The sequence below is a fragment of the Alternaria hordeiaustralica genome, assembly GCF_023758085.1.
Source record: "Alternaria hordeiaustralica strain BMP 2776 chromosome Unknown scaffold_48, whole genome shotgun sequence".
Taxonomy (NCBI): Eukaryota; Fungi; Ascomycota; class Dothideomycetes; order Pleosporales; family Pleosporaceae; genus Alternaria; species Alternaria hordeiaustralica.
Window position 1 is genome coordinate 102,293 of NW_026056820.1, and position 26,878 is coordinate 129,170.

A 26,878-nucleotide genomic window follows, 5' to 3' on the forward strand; every position below is an offset into this window, starting at 1 on the left:
GGGAAATGGACTGGATCGCGGCCCAGGTTGCTCTGGAGACATTGGAGGCAAGTGTGCAGATCGCTGCACGGATGGCGAAAAGGGATAGAAATTTTCGCAAGATAGCTCATCCGTCGGAATGACCTCAGAGTATGTGACTTCACGTTCTTTGACGAAGTCGAGTTCCTGGAATCGGATGTCAAGGCGGATCGGAAGCGGAAATATCCCGCACTAGCCTGGACTTGGTTAGCGTTGGCGTATGACGTATGCAGGCACCACTGAAATCATCTACCACCTGAACTGAGCGCATCTCCCCAAGTTTTGTTGCCTTTAACATTCGGTAATTTCACGGATTTCAGTATAATGATTGAACATGTGATATGTAAATGGGTATCATATACGAAACGAAAGACTTTTCAGAGTACATACGTACATCCAACCGCCACATATTCACAAGTCACCCAATCCAAGTCCAGCCTAACTGTATGTCCAAGCGATTACATCCCATCCGGAGATTTGATTATCCAGTAGAGCCAGAGTTTCCAACGACTTTCTCCGAGAACAACTCCCGATCTTCTCATCAAGGCCGCATTCCCAGTGGAGATATCATCTTCTCCAAAGGAACGTGCGGTCAACTCCTCGTCTGGGGTATGGTGAGGCTGATATCGTCAACCGTTAGGTGTGCCAGACTTAGGATTACCGGCATCTTCTAAAGCATGAGCGCTGCTCACATGTCTCTAGCGGTACATCCCGTGCGAGCACCCCCGCGGCCCAGAGAAAGAGACGGGCGTTTCGTACAAGTATGGCGAAGAAAGAGTCGGAAGACGCGATGATCGCCGTCCTGGTGAGGTTGATGATCGTGAAGCGGCTGACAAAGTGCTGGACGATGACGATGACGAAGATGCCGAGCGCGTTGAGTCGAACGAAGAGCTTGGAGAGACGTCTGTTGATTGGAAAGGTGTTGTGTTGGACATGTCAGACAGTTCGAGACCATCTTCTGGAAGCTGTCGACGCCGACTGGATCGCGATTCGTCTTTGCGGAAGATTTGGGGTAGTTGTAGAAGTTCTGACAATTGGAACATGATTGCTGATGCATTACTACGATTGCGGACAATAAGCCGCCTTTTCAACACCAGATTTGTTCTTTGTAGGACAGGGATATCAAGGAAAAGACCTCAGATCACAGGCTAGCGTTAGAGAAAAGACAGTCAACAAAAGCGGTAACATCTCCAGCTCTAGTCTTTGAATCGCTCTCCAGGACTTTACCAAAATTCTGCTCTTGCCAGTCTTTGTACGCGCAACAACGGTGTTTTGCGCTGGATATCCCGCTTCCGTTGGACGTATGACGTTGTGTCATGTAGCAAGCCGGCGGCAGCTACGTAGGCTATTCGGCTCAAGTCGCACGACAGAATGGTTTTCCTGGGGAAATAGCATTTGTGCCAAACAAATTGCCTCTTGCGACTTTTCACTAGCAGGACTGAGACGGGCTGGGCCTACTACAATTACGCCACTAAGGGTCGTTGGGAAGACTAGAGAAAGCTCTGATTTGGGGGAGCTTTCAAGGGGCAGGAATAGTCTGCGAAGCATCGAGCAACATGAAGCGACGAAGACGACGGAAGTCTGTTTTTTGTCATGTCCCGCTCATGACATCGGCATACCGCATCTCATTGTAGGCATGATGCCGCATTCCACGTGGCATAAGTCACGGGTAGCGACCGCGGCAGCTTGTTACCACACCCAGCGGGCCGATCAAGATTGCTTAACTCGACAAGAAGAATTCACATGAACCGGAGGATCTACCCAAAAAGGAACTGTTGGACGCAGCTCTCGATCCCGACGGAATGTTCTAATCGAGCAACATCGATGATTGTCGTAATTATGGTCGATCGAGCCGCCATATTTACGATCGCTGCTATGTCGATGCCCTCGGTAGATTACGATGAGCCTTCCGCTGGGCGTGAAGCAACGTACGCTACAGCAAAACGCCATACCATCTGCGATTTAGGCTACAGTAGCAGAGCTTCGACATACATTGAGTCGTACAGACCGCGTCTGCGGGTGGCATCACTATGGCTATGTTTGCCGAGATGATTGGCACATCTGTGTTCCCACAAAGTATCGACAATAACGCCACTGTTGCTAGCTTTAACATAGCATACCTCTTAAACAGGAAAAACCGTCATTTATCGTGGGATCAGGGGAGAAATGACGTGTTGCTGGTAGACAAAGTTCTGGCTGTGGGTGGCTTCGTAGTAGTATGCTATCGTTCCATGAAAGTATCCAGTCAACGGCATGCTCTCTTTCGAAGCTACATCATAGTGCAACCCGTACACCACACCCGCGGCAGCCGCTATGGCTCTCGAGTCCCCCCTTCCCCGCTGAACGCTCCCGTCACTAGACCGGGTTGTCGGGATGTGACTCGCTCAAACCGTTGCACGAAAGCATTGCTTCGCCACTGAGGACTCCGCATCGATTATACGAAGGCATCATCAATCTCGGGCGGCTGCTGGATCGAAAACCCTTCCCCATACATATCAATACGCGGTGTCACCTTTGCACTGCCGACGTGACACGGTATACGATTTGGGATGGTCATGGTCTGAAGGTAGCAACCTAGGACACAGTCCCCTAAGTAAGCCTACCCATAGTCCACTCACCTTCATCTGCAAGGACATAAAATGACGTAGATCATAATGAACCCCTCCACCACTACGAGCCGAACGGTCACATGTGCAACCACTGATTGGACAAAAAAGTCAGAAGAATGATATGCTAGTAATACTCTCCATCTCCTCGTTGGAAGATACGGGAGAAATCGAGAAATGAAAAGCAGAAAGCAATCGCTGATATGTATGAGGGATCTACGATCCGTAGATACCTCCAAACTGTACTTTTCCCCGTCGCATTCACTGCGTTACCTTCCTACTTCCTGGAAGTCTGCATCAGCTTCGGGCTTCGTCGATTTTGCGGCAGCGAACGGATGGCGTCCTCAAACGTGGGTTTCGTTCTGCTCTTTGACGTGAATGGGCTTCTTGTCCTCGTCGATAGCCATGTCATCCGGAGTGGATGCGCTAGAGAGTTCCTGGCTCTCCGATTTGATGCTGTCTTGCCCGTCCATCTCAATCTTGACCAGCGCTCGCAAGCTGACCATAGACTCAATAATCTGCAGTGCAGTTCTATGGTTGATCTGGCCCTTAACGTGCTGCCATAGTTCTGGATCAAGATACCCAGCAAGGGCGTCGATGACAAGGCTCTTCAGGTCCTTGGGCGCGTTCTCGTCCTTCATGGCGTGTTGGAAGACGACCTCGATGATATCGTCAGCGGCGAGCTTTGTACCATAGCCTAGCAGGGTTTGAAAAGAGGTACCGTCGGCATCGGCGCGCTCGATGCTGGCGTTAGTGGCGTTGAATAGCGCTGTGTGGCATTCAGTGGCGAGCACCCCAACGCCAATCTGTGAAGCGAGCTTCATGACAGCGTAGGTTTGTTCGGTCTCCATCAACGGAAACTTTCTCTGGTACATCCATTCCATAAGCGCTCGAACTGTGGACTCTCCAACATCGGGGAGTATGATGCGGTGCTGAGCGGCAGCCTTCAAAGGATCTTTCTCAGCGTTGCGGATCTCGGTCTTCTTGATGGCGTGAAGTCGGGCGAAGAGCAGCGAGGCTACGGCATGTACGGCCTGAGGCTTGAGGTTCTCCAGACGGCTCGCTAGAGGCATGTCCACTGCTGACTTCGGCACCACCTTCTTGACGTTCTTGGCGTGGGTTTCTCCTGCTACGGCGTCCATGATTACGCTTTTGACGCCTTTGGAATATCCGAATAGAGGATAGTTGTCATATGCTTTCATGATCAGAGGCTTGGCCTGTAGAATGTCAGAGTTTGACCGTCAAAAGCGGAAGTCATGCAAGGAAGAGAACTGAACAGGCCTGTAGCCCACGTGCGAAAAACCATCACCAAATCAGGAGATGTATCGTCAAGGAAGGCTTATGGTGCTGAGCTCTTCCTTTGAACCGGGCGGAGGGGCCGCTGATGCTTCGGTGTCTACATCTGGGGTATACTGACAAGACATACCTGCTTATCCAAGAGATTGGTTTCGAACTCCTTCGGAGTGACCTCAGGGAATACATATTGGGCCAGCTCATCGCGGACCTTATCGGCTTTCTCGTAGTGGATCATGGTGGACTTCGCTTTCTCGAATAGGTTGCTGAGTTGCTTGCTGTGGCAGCAAATCATCTCTTTGTGGAAGATAATCTTGGTCGCGAGGTCCGGTCCGCATTCGATGTTGATAGGCGTTCGCATGAGCATTTGGGGCGGGGTGATATCGACGAGATCTGGAACGTGTGGTATTTCGATAAAGTCGTCACTGTTATCCATAGTAGGCGGATGCATGGAGACAGTCGAACGTTCGGCAGTAGTGGCGGGATCAATCGAGGCGCGCGACGGTGTCGCTGGAGGAGTAGTAGTCTTGGAGGTATCCATCATGAAGTGACGGGTACTTGCAGCTGTTGGTCGTCTGCGTGCGAGAAGAGGACAGTTGAGAAGGTAGGAGAGATGGCGGGAGAGGAGAGACATGGCAGTAGTTTATATGCTAGGTGCAGGCATTCGTGGTGACCGTCTCTCACCTCAAAGTAAAAGAGCCTGAGCAAAGGGTCCACCCGAAGCGGGCCTGATATAGCAGTTACTTCGATATCACCAGGGACGGCAATCTACCAACAAGACAGTAGTGTAGAGGTGGACGGTGTTACTGACTGCTGCGTGAATGATGAAGACGGTCAAGATGGGTAATGTTCAATTCTAAAAGTGGTAGCCTGCCGCAGCAGTGTCGTGACATGGTATCGATGTAGACTCCAAATCACCGCCAACTCCATCCCATGCTGTGATCAATCATGCTTAGCCGTTCGAGGATTATACTATATCTTCCTTCGTTTGCTCGCTGTGGGCAGGTCCTCTTCTTCAACCGATGGTGTACCCTCATTTCCCGCGCGTCCACTATCCCTCTCCACGTCTCTCCAAGTACTGACTAGGCCCTGGACTGTCTGGAACATGTCTCTCGCATCGTTCACCACGCCGTCTTCTCCAGGGTTGAACATGACGGCGTTGACAAACATGCGCATTAGCTCCTTCTCCAGTTGCGCAGCGTTGACTATGGCCTTTGGCGGGACATTGTCGGCCGTTACAGGCAACTCTACGACGCCTCCCATGACACCGCCGGGGCTCCCTGTGGGATTATCCGACGCGGCTGCGGCTGCGGCAACTTGCTTTGAGCCTGTTGCTATAGCCTTCTTGATGGAAGAGAGATCTGTAGGGCGCTTGATGATGTCGTAGTATCCTTCTGCATCCTTCGCGCGAACGGCCGTGTTGAATGTCGAGGCATGTTTGTGCGAGTTGATATCGTACATCATGGGTGCCGTCATGCGGGCGAAGTTCCGTGGCGCGACCAGGGTCTTGGGTGGGCCTGGAGTGCTGAAGGACGCATCGTCATTCTCTTCAAGAGAGGCCTCGCGGGCATTGCGCTTTCGACGTGACGAGAGGGATGAGGCTGGAGCTGCTCCACGTCGTCGTGTGGACATGTGTGACGGTGTTCCAACAGAACCTTCCTCTTCAGTGGGGTCCACCGAGTTTCCGCGCTCTGACTTGATGCGACGACCAGCTTGCGACTCGTTGTCACCTGCTACTGTGTCGGTATGCGAGAGGATGGACCGGCTTCGACTTCGATCCCGCACAGAGCCACCTGCTCGGGAGGAGGCTATGCTGCCGGGTCTTGTTCGTTTCGCAGGAGCTTTCCTCCGTGAGCGACCTGACCGAGTCTCGGGCTCTAGTAAAGAGTCGTCTTCTTGGTCGTGGTGCTGAGAGTTTTGTGGTGTCTCGACGTCTATCGTAGACTCTTGCTCTGCCTCTTTGCCTTTGCCCTTTGTCCGTGATTTGCGCTGCGTCTTCGCCTTTGGTGGTGTCTGTTTTGGCCGGATCAGCGGCGGTACGTCGTCAAGAGGAAGCACTTCGGGGCGCGGGCTCGCAGAACTTCCAGGTGTCCCGGTAAAGCTTGATCGTTTCCAAAGACTCTTGGCTGACACCGGGGTCGCTAGAGCGCTTTGCGGGGAGCGCGCATTCATGGGCGTGGAGAGAGACTGTCTCGCCTGGATGACGAGGGGATGCATCTGCGGCGCGCCTGATCTGCCGGTGCCGGTGCCGGGAGTCTGTATGTTTGCTCTGGGCTGCTGCCGATTGCTCGCAGGCGTTGAGACCTGAGGGTGGTGCGGCGGCACGGCGGCTTGATGGTGGACGCGCGAGGGGTCTTGAGGCGCAACTTGGAACGGTGGAAGCATGAAGCCTGCCTGGGGCGGTGGTTGGGCCATTTGCGGTTGCAGCGGGTGGTAGGGCTGGTGACCAGGAGGTGGATAATGCGCCCTCTGTTGTTGACCATGGTGAACTCCGGGTGAATGGGGCCCTGAAGGTTGTTGCATGGGGAACTGCTGGTGTGGAGGGTATGGCGGCTGGGAGCCCGGTGGACCATACTGCGGCGCGCCATTCATCGCGTAGTTCTGGCCTGGCTGGGGCTGGAACTGGGGCCCGGGAGACCCGAGCGCTGGTGAGGGCGGTTGCGGAGGATGGCCGGCATTCTGGTGCGAGCCCGGCTGGGGCTGTATGTTCTGGGGGTAGTTGTAGTTGGCGTGGGGTTGCGGCGGTTGCTGGAATCGCGACGGTGCATGTGGCTGACTTGGGTTTGGCTGCGGCGTGGAAGGCGTCCGTCGCCCATCTGAGGAGGGATGCGGCTTCTTGCGCTGGGACGGCGAAGAGTGTCCGTTTTGGTGTGGCAGCGCGGATGCCGGCTGTTGTTGAGATGGATCTGGGGAAGGCGCGATGACGGGCGCTCCACGCGTACCATTCTGGACAGGCGTGGGGTTCGGATTCGGCTGCAGCGTCTTCGGCGCGAGATGCGGCGACTTCCTGGGCAGCGTAGGACTGCGCGATGACGGTGTCCGGCCGCTTGCCTTCTCGCGCAGCTGGTCGTCCCACTCTCCGCGCTCGATGCCCTGGAGGTCGCGTTGCAGCCGCTCGTAGCGCTCCTCCTCTATCCGGATCTGCTCCGTGATCTCATATCGATAAGACGCGTAAAGCTTCGTGACGAGCTTCGGGATCAGGTGCTGGTGCTGCAGCGACTCCTGCACCGTCGGCAGACTTGGGCTATGCCTCTTTCTCTTGGCCGGGTTCGTGACTTCCCCTTTGGGACCATCGCTGTCGCCGCCCTGCTCGTGCTCGAGCTCCCGCTTCAGACGCTCGAGGTAGAAGTTGCGCAGCGCATCGGGGCTGAGGCGGCCGGGCTGGAAGTACTTGTGGGCGGCCACGTCGGGGTGCTTCTTCAGCAGGTCGGAGATGCGCCCGAAGACGGACGGGGCGACACCGTAGGCATGCAGGCACTGGAACAGCAGCAGCGACTCGAGGTTGGTGTAGGCGGAGCCGCTAGTATTCATCCCCCAGGCGTGTGCAGCGCGAGGGCGATGGGCCTGGGGCGGAAGGGGAGCCACGGCTGCGGGCGCGGTGGGCGGAGAGGCTGCTACGGCGGGCAGACGGGCATCGCATGCGAGAGTCGTGATGGGCGCGGCTGGCGGGGAAATTGAGCGAGATGGACGGGGGCTTGGTGGTGTCGAGGGAGATTGTCGCAATGTCGCAAATTGTCGTCGGGGTTTCGCAGCCCAGCCGCCTGAAGCCCCCATCGGGCGCCCCTGGCCAGAGCCAATCAGGCGCGTCCGGCCTCACGTCGCCTCACGCGAGCGCGGGGCCAGAACCAGACCTGACAGCGGGCCCTGATGTACTGTGATACTTTGGGATAGCATAGCTTTATAGCCCTATATGCCTCTACATCCTGCTGCACCTGCACCTACAGCTTCCTGTTGTTGTCGTTGTGCCCGTATCGTCGGCCATTCTTCGTCGGGCACTCGGGAGCGGCGCTCAAACTATCATTGATCCCTCGCTCCTCCAAGCTCCACCTCCGATCTACGCCCAAATTAGCTTGGGGCATAGGCGTCCCCTTTTCCTAACATTGCAATCGTCCTTCCCTCTCTATTCCAGGGTCGCCATATTATGCTTCCTCCCCTCCACCCCAGGTCTGGCTGAGTTGCATGAAACATCTTTGATCCGCTGAGCCACTTGCCCATATTTGTCTACTCTTGTACAGCCCATAAATATATCCACCGTCCCCGAGCCTCCCCACGCCGCCTGCTTCTTGCATAACCCGCTCCTGCTCCCCATCCCATCACCATGACTTCCTCGTACCCTGCACACTCGGCCACCATGGACGACCCAGACCAAGGCTGGAAGCCAAACAACCGCCCTCAATCGTGAGCTCTCCCGGCGCTAGCATAGCTCCCGCCTGTCTGAGACTGACCACGCGCGCAGCACCCTAGCCCGCAACTTCATGTCGGAGCTCGACAGCCTGTTCAACTTGGACGAAGGCCTCGCGACCCTGGACAAGACGGTCCTGGAGAAGTACGGCCCGCCCTCTTCACCGCTACTTGGAGCCCGCTGACAGGCGCGCAGGAAGCAGGCAGTCACGACCCAGACCAAGGAGCTCGAGGCCCTCGAGGCCAGGCTCAAGGCCGCCGAAGAGCGCCTCAACCAGGCAAAGAGCAACTCGCCCCCAGCCAAGAACGACACCCAGCGCGAACAAGACGCCGCTTGGTCACAAGGGGCCGCCAGCCCCCTTGCCTCAAAGTCCCAAAACATGCCAGGTGCGCTACCAGAGACACCGACTCCTACATCGACTACCAGTGCTGACTATGTCCTGGTAGAGAGGCCACTGTCCGCCAAGCCTGAGACCTCATAGTTCTACCTCTTCATACGATACCACGATACCCCGGCATTGCGCCCACATCCATGTACACTGCTTGATCTCTGCGGTTGGGAGACTGCATCTTGGAAAGGGGCATATACTTTATAATCGACGATGGCATTTTCACTTCTGGTTGGCGACATCTTTTGGTGCTGCAAGTCTTTCTTTGGATGGGTTAGCTGCAAATGCTACATAAACTTCATCTTCTCTTTCCGTTTCCTTTGTGGTGTTCTGCTCACTCCGGCTATACGGCACTAACTCCGTAGCTTCGAGCACAGGCCTTGTGTCTCGTTACTCCACGCGGTCGACTCACCACCTGGGCAGCAACTCACCCAACAGTCAGCAGCTCAACATGGACAACGTCACAGAAGCAGCGCTCACCGAATCATTCGACAAGCTCGTCTCTGAAGGTGTCATTGTCTACGGCCCCAATGAGTCTATCGAATTAGATCACGAAGGCTACCCGGTAAGCTAGTCCAGCAACGGCAACAGTCACACCAGTCCTTACTCACACCTTGGCCAGATAGAGTTCCGGATCTGCCCAGCACTAGCAACCAAACCTCACACCGTAGGCGCCGCGAACCATGCTTTTGACCAATCACGAAAATATGGTCCTGGCAGCGACATGTTCTGTCCAGACGAGCGACTCAACATCACACAGCTCAACGGCACGCACGACCTAGCACTCAACCTATTCTGCGTCGACAGGCCGCAACTACTCATGTTGACTCTGGACTCGTACAAGCGTCAGTACGAAGCCCTTGACCTAGATGACTTTGAAGTCATGTTGCAAGTGTTGCGAAAACTTCCAAACTTCTACGTCATTTTCAACTGTGGAGAGAAGGGCGGATGCAGCAGGATTCACAAGCACCTTCAGGGCTTGAGAGGGCCGCCACACGCTTTCGACCACATCATGGCTTCTCTCACCGACGCATCGAAGAAGGTACCTTTCCAGTTCTTTGTCCATGAATTCAGTCATGGCTTCTCGAACACGCCGGCTTCGACTGTTCTTGATGTGTACAAGACATTCATTGCGCGGTGCCGCACGCTCATGGGCACATGTGAGGAAGAAACACCTCCCCATAACGTCATCATGTGGGCCGATCGTCTCGTGGTTGTTCCACGTCGTAGAGGGACCACAGAGGGAGCGAGCGCGAATGCTGGGGGCATGCTAGGAAGCGTATGGATATCGGGACAGAAGCATGTGGATGAGTGGTTGAGGCTCGGCTACGCGAATGTGTTGAGAGAGCTGGGGGTTCCAAGTTGTTGAGAGAACGCGGTGATGCTGCTCGCATTACGCGCATACGAGCAAGTTGTTATTGAGGCGCATCCAGGCTGGTCAATCTCCAACCTCCTTCCCATCCAGGCACTCGCTTCGCTAAGGTACTCACCACCCTGCAGCATGTCGCCATGCTAACGAGCACCACGAGATCACGTACCTGGCATTGCCTAGACTTTGTATTTGGCCTATCTCGTAGCCAAGACAAGCCAGCGTAGTCTCCGGAACCCGCACCTGCCTAATGCGACAAGCTCAACGCCTCCGCGCCAATCACACTCTCCTACCCACGTCGTCCGCAGAACGTGCCAAGTGATGTTGTATATTAAACCGCCGTCCAGATCTTGATGTGGAGTTCCGAATTCCTTGGACTGCTAGCCTCCCGCGCTTGCATCATCTACGTTGAGCTCCTTCGAGTGTACATCTCCCGTGCTTGCAGGAGATCAGCCAGGAGTACAGGGTGAGTACCTGCCTAATCGATGCGAGACTTGGGGTAACAGGTAGGACTGTGTCCGCGGTGCTACACACTGGACGGGAAGGTGGTTTATGGGCTTGTGTGACGGTTACACGACTTAAAAGCAGGCTCTCTCTGCAACATCGTTCCGCACTGCACTGCACAACTGTCGTTGCATTCATTGCCTATCATGAAGACCACCATTCTTACCTCGGCGCTCCTTCTTTCCTCCACCGCGCTTGCCACTGTCGTCCCAAGGGCTGGCAAGAAGGTCGACTACAATGGCTTCAAGGTACTACGTGTAGCTAGCACCGATGCTGTCAAGGCAGAGATCGAGAGCTTGGCTGCACACATCCTCAACCCTGGCACATCTGCCGAGTTGGATGTCGTCGTTTCACCAGAGAATGTCGACGCCTTGACTGCCTTGGTGGCTGAGAGCAAGGTGCTGAACGAGGACGTCGGTGCAGCGCTTGCCGAGGAGGGAGAAATGAGCGTATATGCTGGTTTGTGGAAAGTCTCGTTTGTGCGATGACATTTACTAATCAGGTTCAGTTCCTAGCGAAAGCTGGTTCACCGCATACCACCCATATGCCGACCACATCCAGTTCCTCCGGGATCTCCAGGCTGGTTACACCGGTCAGTCTGAGATTGTGACAGTCGGCACCTCTGTTCAGGGTCGTGCCTTGACTGGTATCCATATCTGGGGTAGCGGTGGCAAGGGCTCCAAGCCTGCCGTCATTATTCACGGCAACGTCCACGCACGAGAGTGGATTACCTCCATGACCACTGAGTATGTCAGCGTTTGTAAATCCCTGTATTCATCTGCTAACACCACCCAGGTACTTCGCGTGGCAACTACTCACCAAGTACGGCTCGGACGCAAACATCAAGTCCCTCGTCGACAAGTTCGACTTCTACATCACACCCATCGCCAACCCAGATGGTTTCGTCTACTCCCAGACAACCGACCGTCTCTGGCGCAAGAACAGGCAGACTGTAAGCGGCAACAGCTGTGTCGGCCGTGACATCAACCGTAAGTCTTCTTTCACTTTCACCGACTCGTAAATAACTAACGCCTCTTCAAGGTAACTGGCCCTACAAGTGGGAAGTCACAGGCGGAGCATCCACAAACCCCTGCTCAGAGACCTACAAAGGCGTAGCCGCCGGCGACGCCCCCGAGCTCCGAGGTCTGAAGGCGCAAGTCGACTCGCTCAAGGCCTCGCGCGGTATCCGTCTCTACCTCGACGTGCAGTACGTCTCCAACCTCCCACCAACCCTCCCAACACAAACAAACAACTAACCCCCCTCCAGCTCCTACGGCCAATACATCCTCTGGCCCTACGGCTACGACTGCACTCTCCGCGCCGAAAACGACGCCCAGCACCGCTCCATCGCCACCCGCGCCCAGTCCGCTATCCGCGCCGTCTCCGGTACCGCTTACACCATTGGCCCCAGCTGCGCGACTCTCTATGCTACAACTGGTTCTTCGACCGATTACACTGATGTCACGGGTAATGCGACGTACTCTTATACCTACGAGTTGAGGGATAAGGGCACGTATGGGTTTACGCTGCCGGCGAATCAGATAAGGCCGACTGTGTTGGAGACTTGGGCGGGGGTTGCTAGTATGCTTGGGGATGCTTAGGGTGGGGGTGGGTGTTGCGGGTTTGTGTGAATTGATGTATTGAAGTTATGTTTTACCAAATCAACGATTTTTACACATAGACGTGGGTGTATTCCGCAGCATCACAAAGTCACGATTCAGACCCATTGCGCTTGCCCTTATTCGCTGACGGTACTTCCAAGGTTGGATACTGCTCGGCGCGCAACTTGACTCATTCGTGCCACCGCAGAACAGAGTCTACTGCCTAGCTGCGTCATTGTTGGGTTGCTCAAAGTTCAGCCACAGCTTCAATTCCTATGTGATAGGGTGTCTTCATGACTGCAAATCAGTACGAGGCTCAGCCCAAAGCTGGTAGGTGTGGGGGCGGAGCTACCTAGGCAGGTAGGCACGCTAAGAGGGTGGGCGCCTAATCGCGGGGGCGGTTGATGTCTATTCTTGTGAACACCATGCGCGAGCCCGGCGAATGCTCTCTAAAGTATCACATCGATGCAAGCGATTGCATATAGGGGTAATGTTGCTGCTCAGTCTATTGGTCCGCTTTCAGAGCCGAGCTTACCAAATTCTGTTGTATCACTACATCTGGCTGCACTCCGAACACAGGCCGCCTGAAACGTCACATCTTACTTGCAGACGGCAGGAGACCAACAAGAACAACCCTCCCGGAGTTCTTTCAGTATGCATCGACCCCTGCTTCTCAGTCTTACTTATTCTACAAGACAGTCCATGAGTCCGACCAGACTATGAACCGTCACCAGCTTCTCAAGCGATTTCATTCTTGAGGCGCTATGGAGAATACCAGAGAAGGCCATCCTCGTGGAGTTGAGCCTCAAGCCGGAGCAGACCGGCATCACGAGATGGAGACTCAGCAATTCCTACCATTAACATCGATAGCGCATCCCAGAGCGAATAGTGACCGTTCTCATCGCGCATCGTTCTCCAATGTTTCTAGTGTAAGCTTCGTGGAGCCTGGCGGCGAGCGCAAGTATTCATATGGCTTTACCTGCACTGGACGTCCTAACACACACACAGATCCACAATGGATGCCTTTTGCCCTACGCTGGTACTTTATAACTACCGCTGCCGGGTTTTCTATCACCTCCGCAGCCATCACATTCGCGTTGTATCGGTATTCCCATAACAACAACGGGCTGTGTGTTGAGGATTCAGCAATGCCGGGCTGGAAGTTCATACCCACGCTGATCGCTGTCGTCTATACACAAGTGACAGGAATAGTACTCGGCGCTGTAAAACGGACAGCACCTTTTGCAAGAATGGCCAAAGCAAACGGACGTATCCCAGTGGCCCGTTATACCTTGCTCGAAAAGGCTAAGCCATGGTGGACGACTCTCACTCGAGGCTTTCAGAGGCGAAGGAATGGCGGGTCGTGGAACTGGGTTACAATCCTGTCATGCAGCATTTACATCCTGGCCATACTTGGAATTTCGCCGATGTCCGCTGCACTATTGAGCACAAAGGAAATACATCAAGCAAGTCCTGGAACTCTTGTACGACTAGAGTTGCGCAACGGACTGATGCTACAGCCCCGAGCTGAGAGGGATACGTATCTGCGGACCATGGGCGCAATATTCCAAAATTATAGCTCCTCCCCCTGGATTACTGACGACTTTGTCATCTTGCCGTTCTGGTCACAAGATTCAGTTGATACTGGCTCACCTTGGGACTATAAGGTCCGAGACTCAGGAACTTGGGAAGCAAACACGACTGTTTTCCACGCCGATTTAATTTGCGCCAAACTGAATATGAAGAAGAAAGACATTTTCCTCCGGCATGCGCCCGAAGAATGGCAGGAAAGCGGAGAAAAGTTCTATCGAGCATCTATTCTCTTGGAGTCCGATCCTGGTTGCCAATTCAATCTCACTGTCGACGTGGAGTACTTTGCCCTTACTACGGATTGGATTCTCTGGAGCGACGTCAATAACATCACAATGAGCGACTACATGAGTCCTGATCCTACCGTTCGATTCAATGAACACTGCCACGAGAGTGAGATTATTATGATGAGTACGCCATGGTGGCCCAGGCAGGATATCACGCCGAACGACAGATTCCTAGAAAACATGACGATGCTTGCATATGCATGTCATTCAAGCCATAGCATGGCCACCATTCCAGCTCGTGCCACAGTCTCATCAGGGACATTGTCCGTCGAGTTCGACGAGAATCTCTTTCACCAAATCCGCACGCCAGTTCCCCCGACCGTTCTTGACCTACTCGAACTACGCAAGATTTATACGGACATTAAATGGAGCGATTTCGTCCCGCAAGAGTCTAAAACATCTGATACTAATATCGACCTATTTGATGTTCCCTTTGAGGGCCCAGCTGCGATCCTGGGTGTACCATACAACTTCAGTATCCCACGAATGATGGCGGATTCTCAACTGCCTGTGTTCGCTGCTCAATTTAGACGTCGTTTTTTCGCAGAAACTGTTGGTGGTTCTCTGCAACGCACGGAAGTTTTGGAAGAACGTTCTACGGCTGGTCATCGACTTGGATCTGTCCGGACAGTGCTAGTCAGCGGGCAAGCCGCCTGGATTATATGTGCTCTGTTACTCATTTGTTGCTTCTTCTTTCTGGGCATCCTGTGGGAGACACAAGCGGCTAAGACAACTCTGAACATTTGCCAAGATCCCAGTACATTGTTGGGTACAAGTGTATGGGGCAGCGGTGATGCGATAGTGTTGCGCAGTTTCACAAAACTCGACCTCGCCACAAGAAAGACGTTGAAAGAAGAACTTGCTGGAAAAGTCTTCTATTCCAAGCATGGCAATCTTCGAGAAAGTGAGGCCAACATCCAGGACGATCATGAGAGTACGTACTCACGGAACCGTTGGTGTATCGTCTGACACATGGCAGAAAAAGCAAGAGTGCAATCCTATGACATCGCACCTATATTACCTATGCTACGACTACGAAACCTGGCTTTTCTTATTCTTTATATCCTGGCTCTTCTTGCTGGAATCATAGTGCTTTACGTCTACGCGCGAAGGTCAGAACTTCATCAGGCTTTCTTCACCTATCGCGCCAACATCAAGCTTCTCGGTCATGCAAACACAGTATCGCCCTTATCTGTCATCCCGACTTTGCTTGCCATTGTTATCACCCTCTGGTGGGAGTCCGTTGACACCACTTGTAGGACGGTACAACCTTACATTAGCATGCAACATGATGCCAAGCGTCCTTCTCAGGGTATCGCATTATCCTATTTATCATAGTTCTGGCTATTCGCATCGTTGAAAGCTTTAAGGCACCGACATTGGCTGCTCTCACTTGTTACAACGACGACATTTCTGCTCCAAGCTCGTAAGTGCACATCTCAAGATTAAGCTGTAACTACAACTAATAGCTGTGATCAAGTCACAATCGCTATGTCCGCTCTCTTTGACTCGGGTAATGGCGTCTTGACTTCTTTCTCGGAAATGCCCCTAGCATTGGAGCTGCGAAGTGTTCCATTTGTGCAACAGATATCGGTAAACAGAAATCAACCTACCTGGCTGTTCAACTACACCATCGACGAGAAAAGTTTCTCCAGCGACCTTAGCGACTTGGTGTGGGACAATCTGCAGAGCCTGTCAAAAGACTGGATGTACACCGCTATTATACATACTGCGCTAGAGGGCCCAAAACCAGTGTGGAGCCAAGATGATTGGAGTTTTGTGCCTGTGTCTTCCGATGTGGAAGGCTTCGCCTCAGCTGAGAACAATAGTTCAGCAGATACGGGCGACCGCTCCGTGGAGAGCCTGAGAGTCCAAACATCCGCGATTCGTGCTCGCCTGGAATGCAGTGCTGTTGAGTGGTCCAGAAACACGAGCCTGTGGCTCATGTCGCAGAACGAAGGATATGGACGTAACATTACTGGACTTGACAACTATTTCACGATAGCACGAATCGTTGAAGATAGCGATTCCACGACTTGGCTTTCTACTCAAGGCAGCATTCCACCGTGCTGCGCCAATCTCACTGGAAATGCAACGTACAATCCAGCCGCAGTTGCTTATTGGACGGAGAATTGGCAGATGAATCATGACCCCGAGGACAGTCGCGGTTATCGTACATCTGGAAACTTTACAGTCAAATGGATCCGAGGCCCTGGAAAGGTTGAACGAGTCATCAAGGGTAGGCGCCGTAAGCCGGATGTATACATGTTCGTGTTTCCGGAGCCGCCCGCTATACAGGCATTGAACTGCATGCCTGTCTTTGAGTCGAGCCAAGCAGAAGTTACGGTCGAGCCCAAAACCGGTGTCGTACAGCACTATCGCATCCTTGACATTCCTTTTCGGGAGGATGTCGCTTGGTCTGATACATCCCAGTGGCGTGACCCTTACGAAGACGCGCGTTACACCAATTTCAATATCCATCATGACCCTGACTTTGAGGTCAATAGCTCTGAATGGAGGGCCAGCAGTTTCAAGTCTTATGACTACAGTATCAACACGACTACCAGGTGAGTTAGACTAAAAATATTGGTTTCGTTCCATCTAATAGACAACTACAGTTACGGGCCCTTGTTCGTGCAATGGCTCTTGAATGCCGCAAACATCGATGGGCCTTCCTCTAAGAGTCCACCCCGCACATACGAGAACTCCCCAAGACCCAACCCTCAATATTCAGATGGCAGGGCCTTCAATATGCGAGATAACACAACAGGTCTCAATCTCGATTTCATGTCGTACGCCGCTTACGCACAAGTGGGATTTGATCCTACCGCCCTACTAGATCCGGAAGTCTTGGCTAAAACATCCTCAACTGTCTTCTCGACCTTCTTTCAGCACTTTGTGAACAGCAACCTGTCTCGCGAATCCGGCGGTTATGTCTACCAACCCAGGGGCACGAAGCTCAAGATCAATCCCCCAATGGACGACATGCCAATCCAGTACATGCCTGACGGTTTCATAGCGCCAAAGTTCGAAGATATCATCCGCGATACCAATGCAACAACAACAGCAGAACTAAGCACCCAGGTCGAAGTTCTCCAAATGAATCTTGTCGCGTTCTGGATCGCCACAAGCATTTTGATCTGGCTTATCATCACCATCATCATTCTCGGATATGTGCAAAGAAAATACTACGGCGGTATGATGCGCAACATCGAATGCATTGCCGACGTGCTGGTTCTTATCGCTGGAAGCGAGCGTTTGCTTGAAGTTATCAGAGAAAAGGGCTTCGATGCTATAGTCAAGGAGGACAAGATGTTGACGCGTATGGGATGGTTTCGAGACGCTGATGGAACCATGCGATGGCGGATTGACTTGGTTGAGGAAAAGCAAGTCAAGGTGCAGCCTATTCGTTTGGGCCCTGGGTATGTGCCCGTCACGAATGGCACTGAGGAGCGCAACACAGATGTTGTGTCTAATCGTAGTGTTTCCACACTGGGCAACGACGAAGGCCATATGGATGCTGCGTCGGACGTTGGCGTCACCATGTCGGGATGAAGTCAAGTCAGCCGCCCGCGGACAATATGTCAAACTAATTGACGCTGCTCGTCCGGCGTCTACGTACTGTCAAGTCTAGACACACCATTCTGTGACGCTGCCGGTTTCCTGAAGCAGTAATGCATGAAATGCTTCCGGATGCTCTGACTTTGTCGCGAGTGAGCCCGGGGTTTGGTATACAGTATGGCAACGAATGCAGAGCGATTCATGGAGAAGAGACGAGGGAGAAGGCTGTCTCATTGAGGGAGCTACAGCGAGCGATAAGATAACGCGTTAGATCATGAAATGTTTTGGAACTTAGGCTAGTGTCACGGAGCACCTCTGCATCCCTTCATCATTGACCCAGTGCATCGGCTGTTCCTTCGGGATTGGACTCGGACTCCAATCTTGTTCCCTCCTCGCTAAGCTCATTAATTTCAGGATACAAGTCTCGGAACCATTCTCGCATCGTCTCGTCCCGCTTCCGACCCTTTAGTACCGGTGGTTCTGGTTTTAATGATAGCTCACTCAACGCATTCATCCACCGCTTGTCGTACACTTCCCGATGGGACTTTCTGTCCTTCTCTTTTCCATCGTATTCGGACCATTCCTTGTACAGCTCGGATTCAGATTTGCTGGGTCTGAACTCATGCAAGATGGCCTCACTGTCGGCGTTCGGACTTGACTGCTGCTTTGAGTCACACCGCTTGCGCCAAATGTAATGTGGCAAGCCACTTTCCCGTCCATGGGGGTCTTCGTCAAGCCCTTGGAGATCATAGCCGGGTAAGCATCCAGCGCCATTTGGGATCCGCTTTTGCAACATGCGAACCGTCCAGTGGACTTCAATGGCCAACGTCCTCTCATCCTCTGGGGGTTTTTGTTTTCCGACGGCATGCTGCTTTTGCGCACCAGAAAGAAGATTGCGAAATTTGCTGAAGAGACTGCCGACCGCGGACATAAATCGAATCGCAAGGGTTTGATGAGAGGCGGGGTCATATGTGAGCGTCCAGTATGGGTCGCGTGGGCGCACAAATGTACCTAGCCAGGGTTTCCACTTCAAAATTTGCCATAGTCCCCTATGTGAGGGCTGGAGGTACCCTTGAAGAATTAAGCATCATCACACGGATATTATTTTCGCAAGTAGCACTGGGGACTCACCTTTAGCTGAGCTGCAGGTAGTATAGACTGGCTTTTCGGTCTCATGGTCTTTTCCCATCACTGAATCCTTGAGACAATGCCACAAGCTAGGATTGAGCTTCGAATCAATCGCCAGAGGGACGTGATATCCAAATATCGCGAGGCTACTGAATCGTGCGCTGGAAGCGCTGCTTATTGCATCGACCATCCAAAGGAATGGCAGCATGGATAAACCCGCATCCTCATTGCCTCCACCTACATCGAAATGGCAGCCGACGAACAAGCATTGTCGCACCGTCCGCGTTTTCTCTGTGTGCGTTTCCTCGTAACCTCTACGGTAGGGCATGGGTTCGAATTCGAAGCGCCTTTCGTGGATAGACATCGCATGGAACGCCGATTCGACACATTTGGGTACAGTGTCCGATACAAAAGAAAACTCAGGTGCCCAGATGTGCAGACCCATGGCACTGACGGTATCCCATTCCGCCAGGACTTTTATGCCGGGTTTGAAGAGAAAATGATTCCTCTCAAGATCCTTGACAAGCTTGTCGAGCTTTTTCTCGTCCGCTTCTGATTTCTGCTGTTTCCACATGGTGAACAGGGTCTCTAGTAATGGAAGACCGTGACGTCGCAAAAGACCCACTTTGTCGATGAAAGCGGCCAGGCATCGAACCGTGAATCCTCCCCGGGAGAAACCAACGAGAATGATCTCATCCCACGCATCAGGCTGTTGAAGGTAATGAGTATGGCAGCTGTAATTCTGACAGAGAAAGTAATAGGCGTTGAGGATGTTGCCAGCTAGCCCTACAGCTTGTTAGATCATGACATGCACGTGGGAATTGGTTTTGCACTTGCCTTCGCCAAATGCTCCCTGAATCACATTGCCGATAGGAGTTGCTGTAGTACCGACACCGCTGCTGTAGTATACTACATGTGGCTTTTTGTTCTTTGTTTCATAATTTAGACACTGAGCTAGCCGCCCCACGTTCGTTACAGGGTATTGAGTACCGGCTGCGTTGTTCCAAGTGCCATCACAACAGACAACGATACATTTCCCTGTGGGCTTCTTAACAACTTTCGGCGGGATCATTCCATGGTATGACTCTCTGTCTATCACAATCCGTGTGGTAGATCTGGTGTCTACAGAGTCAATGTGAGGTATCGGAATGAGCAGCTGAACAAACACCTGGCCTGTTTCGGTATCTGTGTATATCTGTATGTCATCATTGTCGCTGGATCCGTTATTATCGTCGCTTTCATCTATAATGTTCGCTTGTTCCCTCTCTTCACTGTTGTTCAAGACTTGCTCAGTACACGGCTCCTGCTCCGCAACAGACGTCTTTCTGTTCAACAAGCTGAAGTGTCCCGTAGCAAACTGCTCGTCGGTTCGTGAGTGGTCGGTATCATGTCCGGAAGCTGCAGACAGATTTGGTGACTGATCAGTATGAGCATCCGACGGATCTGTATCCGGATTCGCCGCGCTGGTCCCTATGGGAAACATCGTGTGGACAGAAGTGCGGTAAGGAGGACTCCAGGATGTTCGTTGCGTGGATGTGAGCTCAATTCGTGTATTGGTGATACAGCTAGCGGAGTCTGGGGTATTCCTACAGATCTTGGCATCTACAGGAAGGATCAATTGACGGAGTTTCTTGTAGAGCAGTGCGACAAGTATAGAGAAGACAATATCGGAAGAGGGCAATCGAATTATGAATGATGAAGGTAAGAGACGAACAGCACGGCAGGCTACATTTCTCACACGCATATATAGCACTCCGGCCCCCCATAGGCAGGGATGCCATCCATTGGCCACCAAATGCAAGCCACCTTGGGGCCACAGCTCCTCATTCCCATATTGAACTGAGAAAAGGTCTAAATGAACTCAGCCTTGGGCATGGTACTCGCCATTGAACGGTGGCCCGAAGTGTGCCAAGATACACGATTGGTCGACCAGGTTTGCTCTTCGCGTACGCAGTCCATTTGCGGTTATATCGAAGCCGCCCGCATAAGCCACTCCAATGATATCTTGTTGTCAGATAAGTGATGGTTGCGGGCTGAAGTTTGGTACTTCGCCTGGAGCTTGACGATTCGATGCAAATATCGGGTCTGCCGTGAAGCTGAAACTGATAATACATGCGGCGAGTATGCTGACATGTTCTCGAGTCCCACGAATGATAGATGCAGTCCGTTGCATGGCTTTCCGAAGTTGCATTGAGCGGTAAATGCGCGACACCTCCGGTTCTTAAGAAAGCTCGCCGGGTCTGAGGAAAGTTGATTTCAACTGGAGACGCATTTTTTTAAATGATCTAGCAGAGGTGAAGTTTCATCAGTGCTTCTGTAATCGAGTGATGTTGAGTCTGCGCAGCAGTTTCATCCGCGGTTGTGCGCTGAAGCCGGTACATTTGCCACTCTGGCGATCGCCAGCCTGACGACTGAGCTTCCAGCTAGCTCCGGTGAAGCGAAGGGCCAGCGCTAAGCCAAGTCCGGCGAAGAGTCACACGGATTTGCATGGAGTATGGGTCAACGCCTAGCAGTACTGTGATAATCAATTGCCAGTAGATGTAAGCCGTTTATTTCCGTGTTCAATATTGTAAGACGCTCCCGTGCGTCTGACAATGCATGCAAGTCTGAGTTAGAGGCGCACTCTATTTATTCTGTACGCATGCAAATGAGCTCTGTTTGCGACAATGTCTCAACGATTCAAAGAAGCCTTGAAGTCCGCCCAATCCCTTAATGGTGCGCTCAGTCTAGTGGCAAGTCATTGGGAAGGCCAATCCGTGTGAAGGCGCGGGAAAGTGCCCCAGTGAGCTACAGCATTAAGCACCTAGCTAGTGTTGCATCCTTACTGCAAGAAAGAAAGAAAGATTGCGACAAAACAGTTGGTCTAACGAAAGACAAGCAGTTACAGTATTTGACCGTGAATGATCCGCTGTCTCACCGTATGTGGCACAAATCTAATGTGTGAACAAACTTGAAGCTCTGCGTAAGAGCCAGACAATTGACCCACATGGCGGCCAAGATGAGGAGGTGGAAGATCTGATGTGAGCTGCCAAACAAGTCGAACTTGCCCGGAGCAAACCTTTCGGGAGGCCGAGTCTGCACTCATTGGTCAGTTCACGTATTCATTGACACGCAAGTGCGAAAGATTCCACTCACTGCGAAGATTAGAGTGCCGGCTGCATACAAGGAAAGCTCGATCAGGTACCACTTCATTCCCATGTAATCAAACATGTACCTGGAACCGTGCAAGCCGACGCCATGTAGCAAGGGAACGAAGGCTGAGAGACCAAAGAGGAAGAAGGCGACCACCCTCAGGGTGCGCCAGCGCAGGGTTCTGAACTTCGGTATTGAGATCAGAGCAACGCAGGCCGAGCCCGAGACGATGGTCTGGAGAAAATATCAGCATATCGCGGGAGCCGTTCACTCAACTTGACTCACAATGACCCAGTGTAAGATCTGGAAGGCCGGTTGACAGATGAAGAAGTAGTAAATGGCCGCAACAAATGTGCCAGCAATGATGACGGCAATACCAGTCAGGTCCATCACATGCCACAACTGCTCCACCTTATGCGAATGGGGTTGCATCAAGTGGTAGACAGCGCTGGAGAGCAGACAAAACTCGCAAGAGAAGAAGAAGATGGTGAACATGACCCAGTCTGCCGGTAGCACATCGTGGTACTGGGGCTCGGCCAGAATCCGCATGTAGATGTATGCGACAGGCCATACCAGTATCGCGCCGATCAAGTGGGTGTATATGTTGCAGGTCTCGTTGTGGAGGTAGGTCAGACTGAGGAAGATGTCTTTGTATTCGGGCTTCTCTGGGCGATAGCCAGTATGGATGAACTCGTTGTCTCGCGACCAGTCTTGAATCTCTTCGCAAGTCAGGAGCTTGGGACGTCTTGGTGAATGAACGGTGTGCTTCTCTATGGTGCCCATATCGGCGGCTGGCGGCGTCGGTTTCTAGCTAGGATCTACGTCGGGTGCCTCTTCTGCGTGCTCGGAAGTGCAGTGGTGTGAAGGCGTATCGTAATATCTGTGGCCAAATGAACCAAAGTGTAAGTGTTTGTAGTCAACCGGGAGTAATGCGTCTTTGACTCAGATTGGGGCTGGGTCCTGGTCCTGGTCCGGGCTGGTCATAGAAGTTCTATTCCGGTGTGCGGATGATGGAGATAGCGCGTAGGGAAATGGCTCGTAGCCATTTCGCACCAGATATCAAATGAGAGATCCATCACGACACCGATACCCGTCTACCTGATTGCAAACGCTGATGCGTTCAAAGTGCAAACGACGGGTAACAGGTGACACCAAATCTGGCTCGAGTTTATGTCGCATTATGTAATTGCTGCACGCAAGCTATTATATATTAGCAAGTAAGTAGAGATCAAGATGGCCGTTTGTGTAGTATTAGACTCCCGTTGTGGCCAGCTTTGGAAGTGACGAGTGAAGAGTGACGCGTTGGCTCGAGGTTGGGCAACGCGCACGGGCGGGCGTCAACCCCGCCGAGGTCAACACCAATGGACTCGCGACTAAACAGGGCGCCATCATGGCCACACTACACCGCGAGCGCGTCGAACACGCGTTGAACGAGCTGCTGGTCCGCATCGTGCCCGAAGACCCTAACGAGAACGAAGACGAGGCCAACCAGCGCTTCGAAGATGCCTACGAGTTTGCCCTCGACGAGCTCACGACTGCGGGCGATGCTTCACTCGTTCCCGACGTCCAGCACATCGCCAGCCTGATAGACCGCAAGGGTAATTACAGCGAGGTAGATCACGTGTCCTCCGCTAATATGTGACAGTCTCGGGCCCCAATAATGACCAGCGCAAGAGCGCGCGTCTGCACAACCTTCTCTCGCGCCTAGAAACCCAGAGCGTCCTCGACCAGAAATGGCGCATGCTATACTTTCTCTACAACCTGTCCGACAACGCCGAAGCCCCTCATGAGCCGCCGTCCGCCCAAGATAGCCGCAGCTTCTCGCGCGAACCCACGACGCCTTCCAAGCGCCAGAGCGTGGCAGCCTCTTCCCACGCCATCCAGGACGCCTTTGCAAAGCCTGGCCTCGCCCAGCTGCCTGTCAATGCCGGATCGCCCAAAGCACCCACATCTACACGTCCAGCTTCGATAGCTGAGAAGCCAGAGAAGCGAAGACGGCCTGACACCGCCAAGGAGCAGCAGCAAGCCAATGGGGGACATGTGGAAAAGGCAGAGACGGGGCCCTCTGAGCCGACTTTGCTGCGGGAGCTGCCTTTCACACTCCAAGGCTATTCATCGACGAACCTCGCATTCCCCTCGTCGACCGCCCTCAAGCTTCCCACGACCCTCCCGATACCCATCGTCAGCCTCTTACACACCCTCGCTGAACCCGCCATACTGTACAAAGGCTTGGCCGAATTCGTCGAGGCGAGCGATGGCGGCCTCATCGAACAGAGCTTCCGCGCAGCTCTGGCGAAGGAGCTGAGAGCATACCTGGGCCTGGTCGCGACCTTGGAAGGACAAATCAAGAGAGCGCTGGCACAGCTGAACGAGGCATCAACACCTCAGGGCGTCAGCAAGGCCGGCGTCACCCTCAAGCGATGCGTCATCTGGATAAGAGAACCGACCATGGGCTTGCGCTTGATGAGTCTGATGGTCGAAGAATCCAAAAGCAAGAAGGGCGGCGAGCTGATTGCCCTCATACATTCCTTCTCCCTCAACCACGGCGACCCGTACGTCATGGGCTTTGCCGAGCGCCTTCTCTCCGATGTCACGCGACCCTTCTACGACATGCTCCGGCAATGGGTTTACGACGGCGAGCTCGCAGATCCCTTTGGCGAATTCTTCGTCTCAGAACAGAGTGAGGATGACATCCTCGAGGCGAACGGCAACGAGGGCAAAGGTGGCGCAACGAGTGTCTGGGAAGACAAATACAGGCTGAACGACAAAATGGTCCCCACCATTGTTACCGACGACTTTGCCAAGAAGGTCTTCCTCATCGGCAAAACCCTCAACTTCATTCGCTATGGCTGCGGAGACGCAGCATGGGTCGACACATACTCCAAGGAAGCCTCAAAGGAGCTGCAGTACGGCGACACTGCGAATCTCGAGCGCTCTATCGGAGATGCATACAAGACAACCATGGCTCGTCTCATTGACCTCATGGGCAACAAGTTCAAGCTGTTTGACCATCTACAAGCTCTCAAGCAGTACATGTTGCTAGGGGCTGGCGACTTCATTGCCGTCCTGATGGAATCACTCTCCTCCAACCTCGATCGACCAGCCAACACGCAATACCGCCACACACTTACTGCCCAACTTGAACACGCCGTTCGCAACTCCAACGCCCAATTTGACACCTCAGATGTACTGCGTCGCCTTGACTCTCGCATGCTGGAGCTATCCCACGGCGAGATCGGATGGGACGTCTTTACGCTGGAATATAAGATTGATGCGCCTGTCGATGTCATTGTCACACCATTCGGCTCCAAGCAATACCTCAAAGTTTTCAACTTTCTATGGCGTGTCAAGCGCGTCGAGTTCGCTCTTGGTTCAACATGGCGTCGATGCATGACTGGTGCTCGTGGTGTTCTCGGCACCGTAGCCGATAAACTTGGCGCGGATTGGAAGAAAGCACGTTGCGCAATGGCTGAGATGGTTCATTTCGTTAACCAGTTGCAACACTACATTCTCTTCGAAGTCATAGAGTCATCATGGATCGATCTACAGAGAGCGCTCAACAAGCCGGAGAGCACGCTGGATGACATGATTGAAGCGCATGCGATATACCTCAACAACATCACGCGCAAAGGTCTTCTCGGAAGCTCTAGTATCGACTTCACGGGGCAGCTCCATGAGTTGCTGAAGACGATGCTAGCATACAAGGATGCGGTGGATGGCTTGTACTCCTTTTCAGTCGCTGAGTTCACCCGCAGGCAAGAGCATGCGGCCAAGATCGAGACGCGTACAGCAGCAGGTCGATGGGGTCTCTCTGAGAAAGATCGCTCATCTTCAGATCCCTTTGCTCCCTCGCACTCTCGCGCCGCTTCTCGCCAGGACGAATCGCCTTTCCCACCCCCGCTCCTCAAGATCGGCATGACTGGTTCGGCCGAAGACGACGTTCTGCCAGCCCTACAAAAGCGTTTGAGTCAGTTGACTGAAGACTTCCGGGCAAGAATCAGCATCTTGCTCGGAGACTTGGTGCATTCGCCTGACGGTGAATTGAAGATGCTGGCTGTCAACATCAACTTCAACGATGTGTACAAGCCGGAGCGAAGACGTAGGAAGGGTTCGCAGAGAAGAGAGAAGGAAAAGGAAACACCAAGGGTTGCACCTGCTGCAGGATGAGGCGATGCATAAGACGGCGTTCGATGCTCTATTTGATACCCGACTACTTGATACCATCCGTAATACCATCTTTCTATGGAAGACAGTCTCGGTAGTTTGTTGCGCAAAGCGTGATGCAATGTAATATTCACATCACAAGCTGATGAACCCTGGCTGAGTTTACTGAAGCGCATAGGTGGGTCAACGAGGATGTAGGGACATATCCGATAGCGCGCGCGTGTCGCTCGGATCTATCACAGGTGGGGTTGCGCCATCATAGCGCTTAGTCAAGCTTCGTGGCGCTCATCGGGCCGTTCCTTCTTGATGCTTATGCTTGAATGCGCCGAGCCTAAAGTTCGATGTACGAAGACAGTAAATGTCTCACAACCGTTCGTACAAGTATTTTACTTGTCCTGAGAGTGTATTACTTGCCGTGAGTGGCAGCCGCCAGCATCCGACCTTCACGGCACGCTCAATAATCACAACGCTCGCTCGGCCGAGGTGATGGGCACAGGGATCTCCATGACTGCGTCATCCATACACAACAACTTCGCGCACTACAACTAATCTTAACCCTTCGTGATGACGCGTAGCATCTTACACCAGATATTAATCACTTGCAGTGACTAGATCAATTTGGCCTCCGTCCATATAACGGAACAGACTCTCCATGGATGATTCTAACGAGCCGCCCCCCTGCTGTACGTTGCGCAACTTTCATGCCTCATGCTCCACCGCAATTGTTCGGACAACGTTCGGCATGGCGACAGGACATGCTTCCGGTGAAACATCACCGCATTTCGCGGCCGCGCTCTTCGCTGGCATAAGCTTTCGACCTTACCTGCTAGCGCCC

General features: G+C 53.0%; 9 protein-coding genes across 9 annotated transcripts; 5 read left to right on the forward strand and 4 right to left on the reverse strand.

Annotated features, from left to right (window-relative positions):
• Positions 1-2,968: 2,968 nt before the first annotated feature.
• Positions 2,969-4,284, reverse strand: J4E84_010876 (uncharacterized protein; the record flags this gene model as incomplete). The annotated part of the gene is made up of 2 exons (XM_049393431.1): positions 2,969-3,841; positions 4,051-4,284. The coding sequence occupies 2 exons, from the start codon at positions 4,282-4,284 to the stop codon at positions 2,969-2,971; spliced, it is 1,107 nt and encodes a 368-aa protein (XP_049238875.1).
• Positions 4,285-4,889: 605 nt separating this feature from the next.
• Positions 4,890-7,448, reverse strand: J4E84_010877 (uncharacterized protein; the record flags this gene model as incomplete). Its single annotated transcript, XM_049393432.1, has 1 exon — positions 4,890-7,448. The coding sequence occupies one exon, from the start codon at positions 7,446-7,448 to the stop codon at positions 4,890-4,892; it is 2,559 nt and encodes an 852-aa protein (XP_049238876.1).
• Positions 7,449-8,235: 787 nt separating this feature from the next.
• J4E84_010878 (uncharacterized protein) lies at positions 8,236-8,800 on the forward strand (the record flags this gene model as incomplete). The annotated part of the gene is made up of 3 exons (XM_049393433.1): positions 8,236-8,315; positions 8,374-8,463; positions 8,515-8,800. 3 exons carry the CDS (start codon positions 8,236-8,238, stop codon positions 8,798-8,800), a joined length of 456 nt encoding a protein of 151 aa, XP_049238877.1.
• Positions 8,801-9,158: 358 nt separating this feature from the next.
• Positions 9,159-10,076, forward strand: J4E84_010879 (uncharacterized protein; the record flags this gene model as incomplete). Its single annotated transcript, XM_049393434.1, has 2 exons — positions 9,159-9,272; positions 9,330-10,076. 2 exons carry the CDS (start codon positions 9,159-9,161, stop codon positions 10,074-10,076), a joined length of 861 nt encoding a protein of 286 aa, XP_049238878.1.
• Positions 10,077-10,726: 650 nt separating this feature from the next.
• On the forward strand, positions 10,727-12,181 carry J4E84_010880 (uncharacterized protein; the record flags this gene model as incomplete). The annotated part of the gene is made up of 5 exons (XM_049393435.1): positions 10,727-11,039; positions 11,089-11,326; positions 11,376-11,569; positions 11,622-11,787; positions 11,848-12,181. 5 exons carry the CDS (start codon positions 10,727-10,729, stop codon positions 12,179-12,181), a joined length of 1,245 nt encoding a protein of 414 aa, XP_049238879.1.
• A 1,739-nt stretch (positions 12,182-13,920) lies between these two features.
• On the forward strand, positions 13,921-17,613 carry J4E84_010881 (uncharacterized protein; the record flags this gene model as incomplete). Its single annotated transcript, XM_049393436.1, has 3 exons — positions 13,921-14,992; positions 15,539-16,475; positions 16,677-17,613. 3 exons carry the CDS (start codon positions 13,921-13,923, stop codon positions 17,611-17,613), a joined length of 2,946 nt encoding a protein of 981 aa, XP_049238880.1.
• Positions 17,614-17,947: 334 nt separating this feature from the next.
• On the reverse strand, positions 17,948-19,321 carry J4E84_010882 (uncharacterized protein; the record flags this gene model as incomplete). The annotated part of the gene is made up of 2 exons (XM_049393437.1): positions 17,948-18,490; positions 18,989-19,321. The coding sequence occupies 2 exons, from the start codon at positions 19,319-19,321 to the stop codon at positions 17,948-17,950; spliced, it is 876 nt and encodes a 291-aa protein (XP_049238881.1).
• Positions 19,322-22,146: 2,825 nt separating this feature from the next.
• J4E84_010883 (uncharacterized protein) lies at positions 22,147-22,662 on the reverse strand (the record flags this gene model as incomplete). Its single annotated transcript, XM_049393438.1, has 1 exon — positions 22,147-22,662. The coding sequence occupies one exon, from the start codon at positions 22,660-22,662 to the stop codon at positions 22,147-22,149; it is 516 nt and encodes a 171-aa protein (XP_049238882.1).
• A 607-nt stretch (positions 22,663-23,269) lies between these two features.
• On the forward strand, positions 23,270-26,046 carry J4E84_010884 (uncharacterized protein; the record flags this gene model as incomplete). Its single annotated transcript, XM_049393439.1, has 2 exons — positions 23,270-23,477; positions 23,525-26,046. The coding sequence occupies 2 exons, from the start codon at positions 23,270-23,272 to the stop codon at positions 26,044-26,046; spliced, it is 2,730 nt and encodes a 909-aa protein (XP_049238883.1).
• Positions 26,047-26,878: the final 832 nt, after the last annotated feature.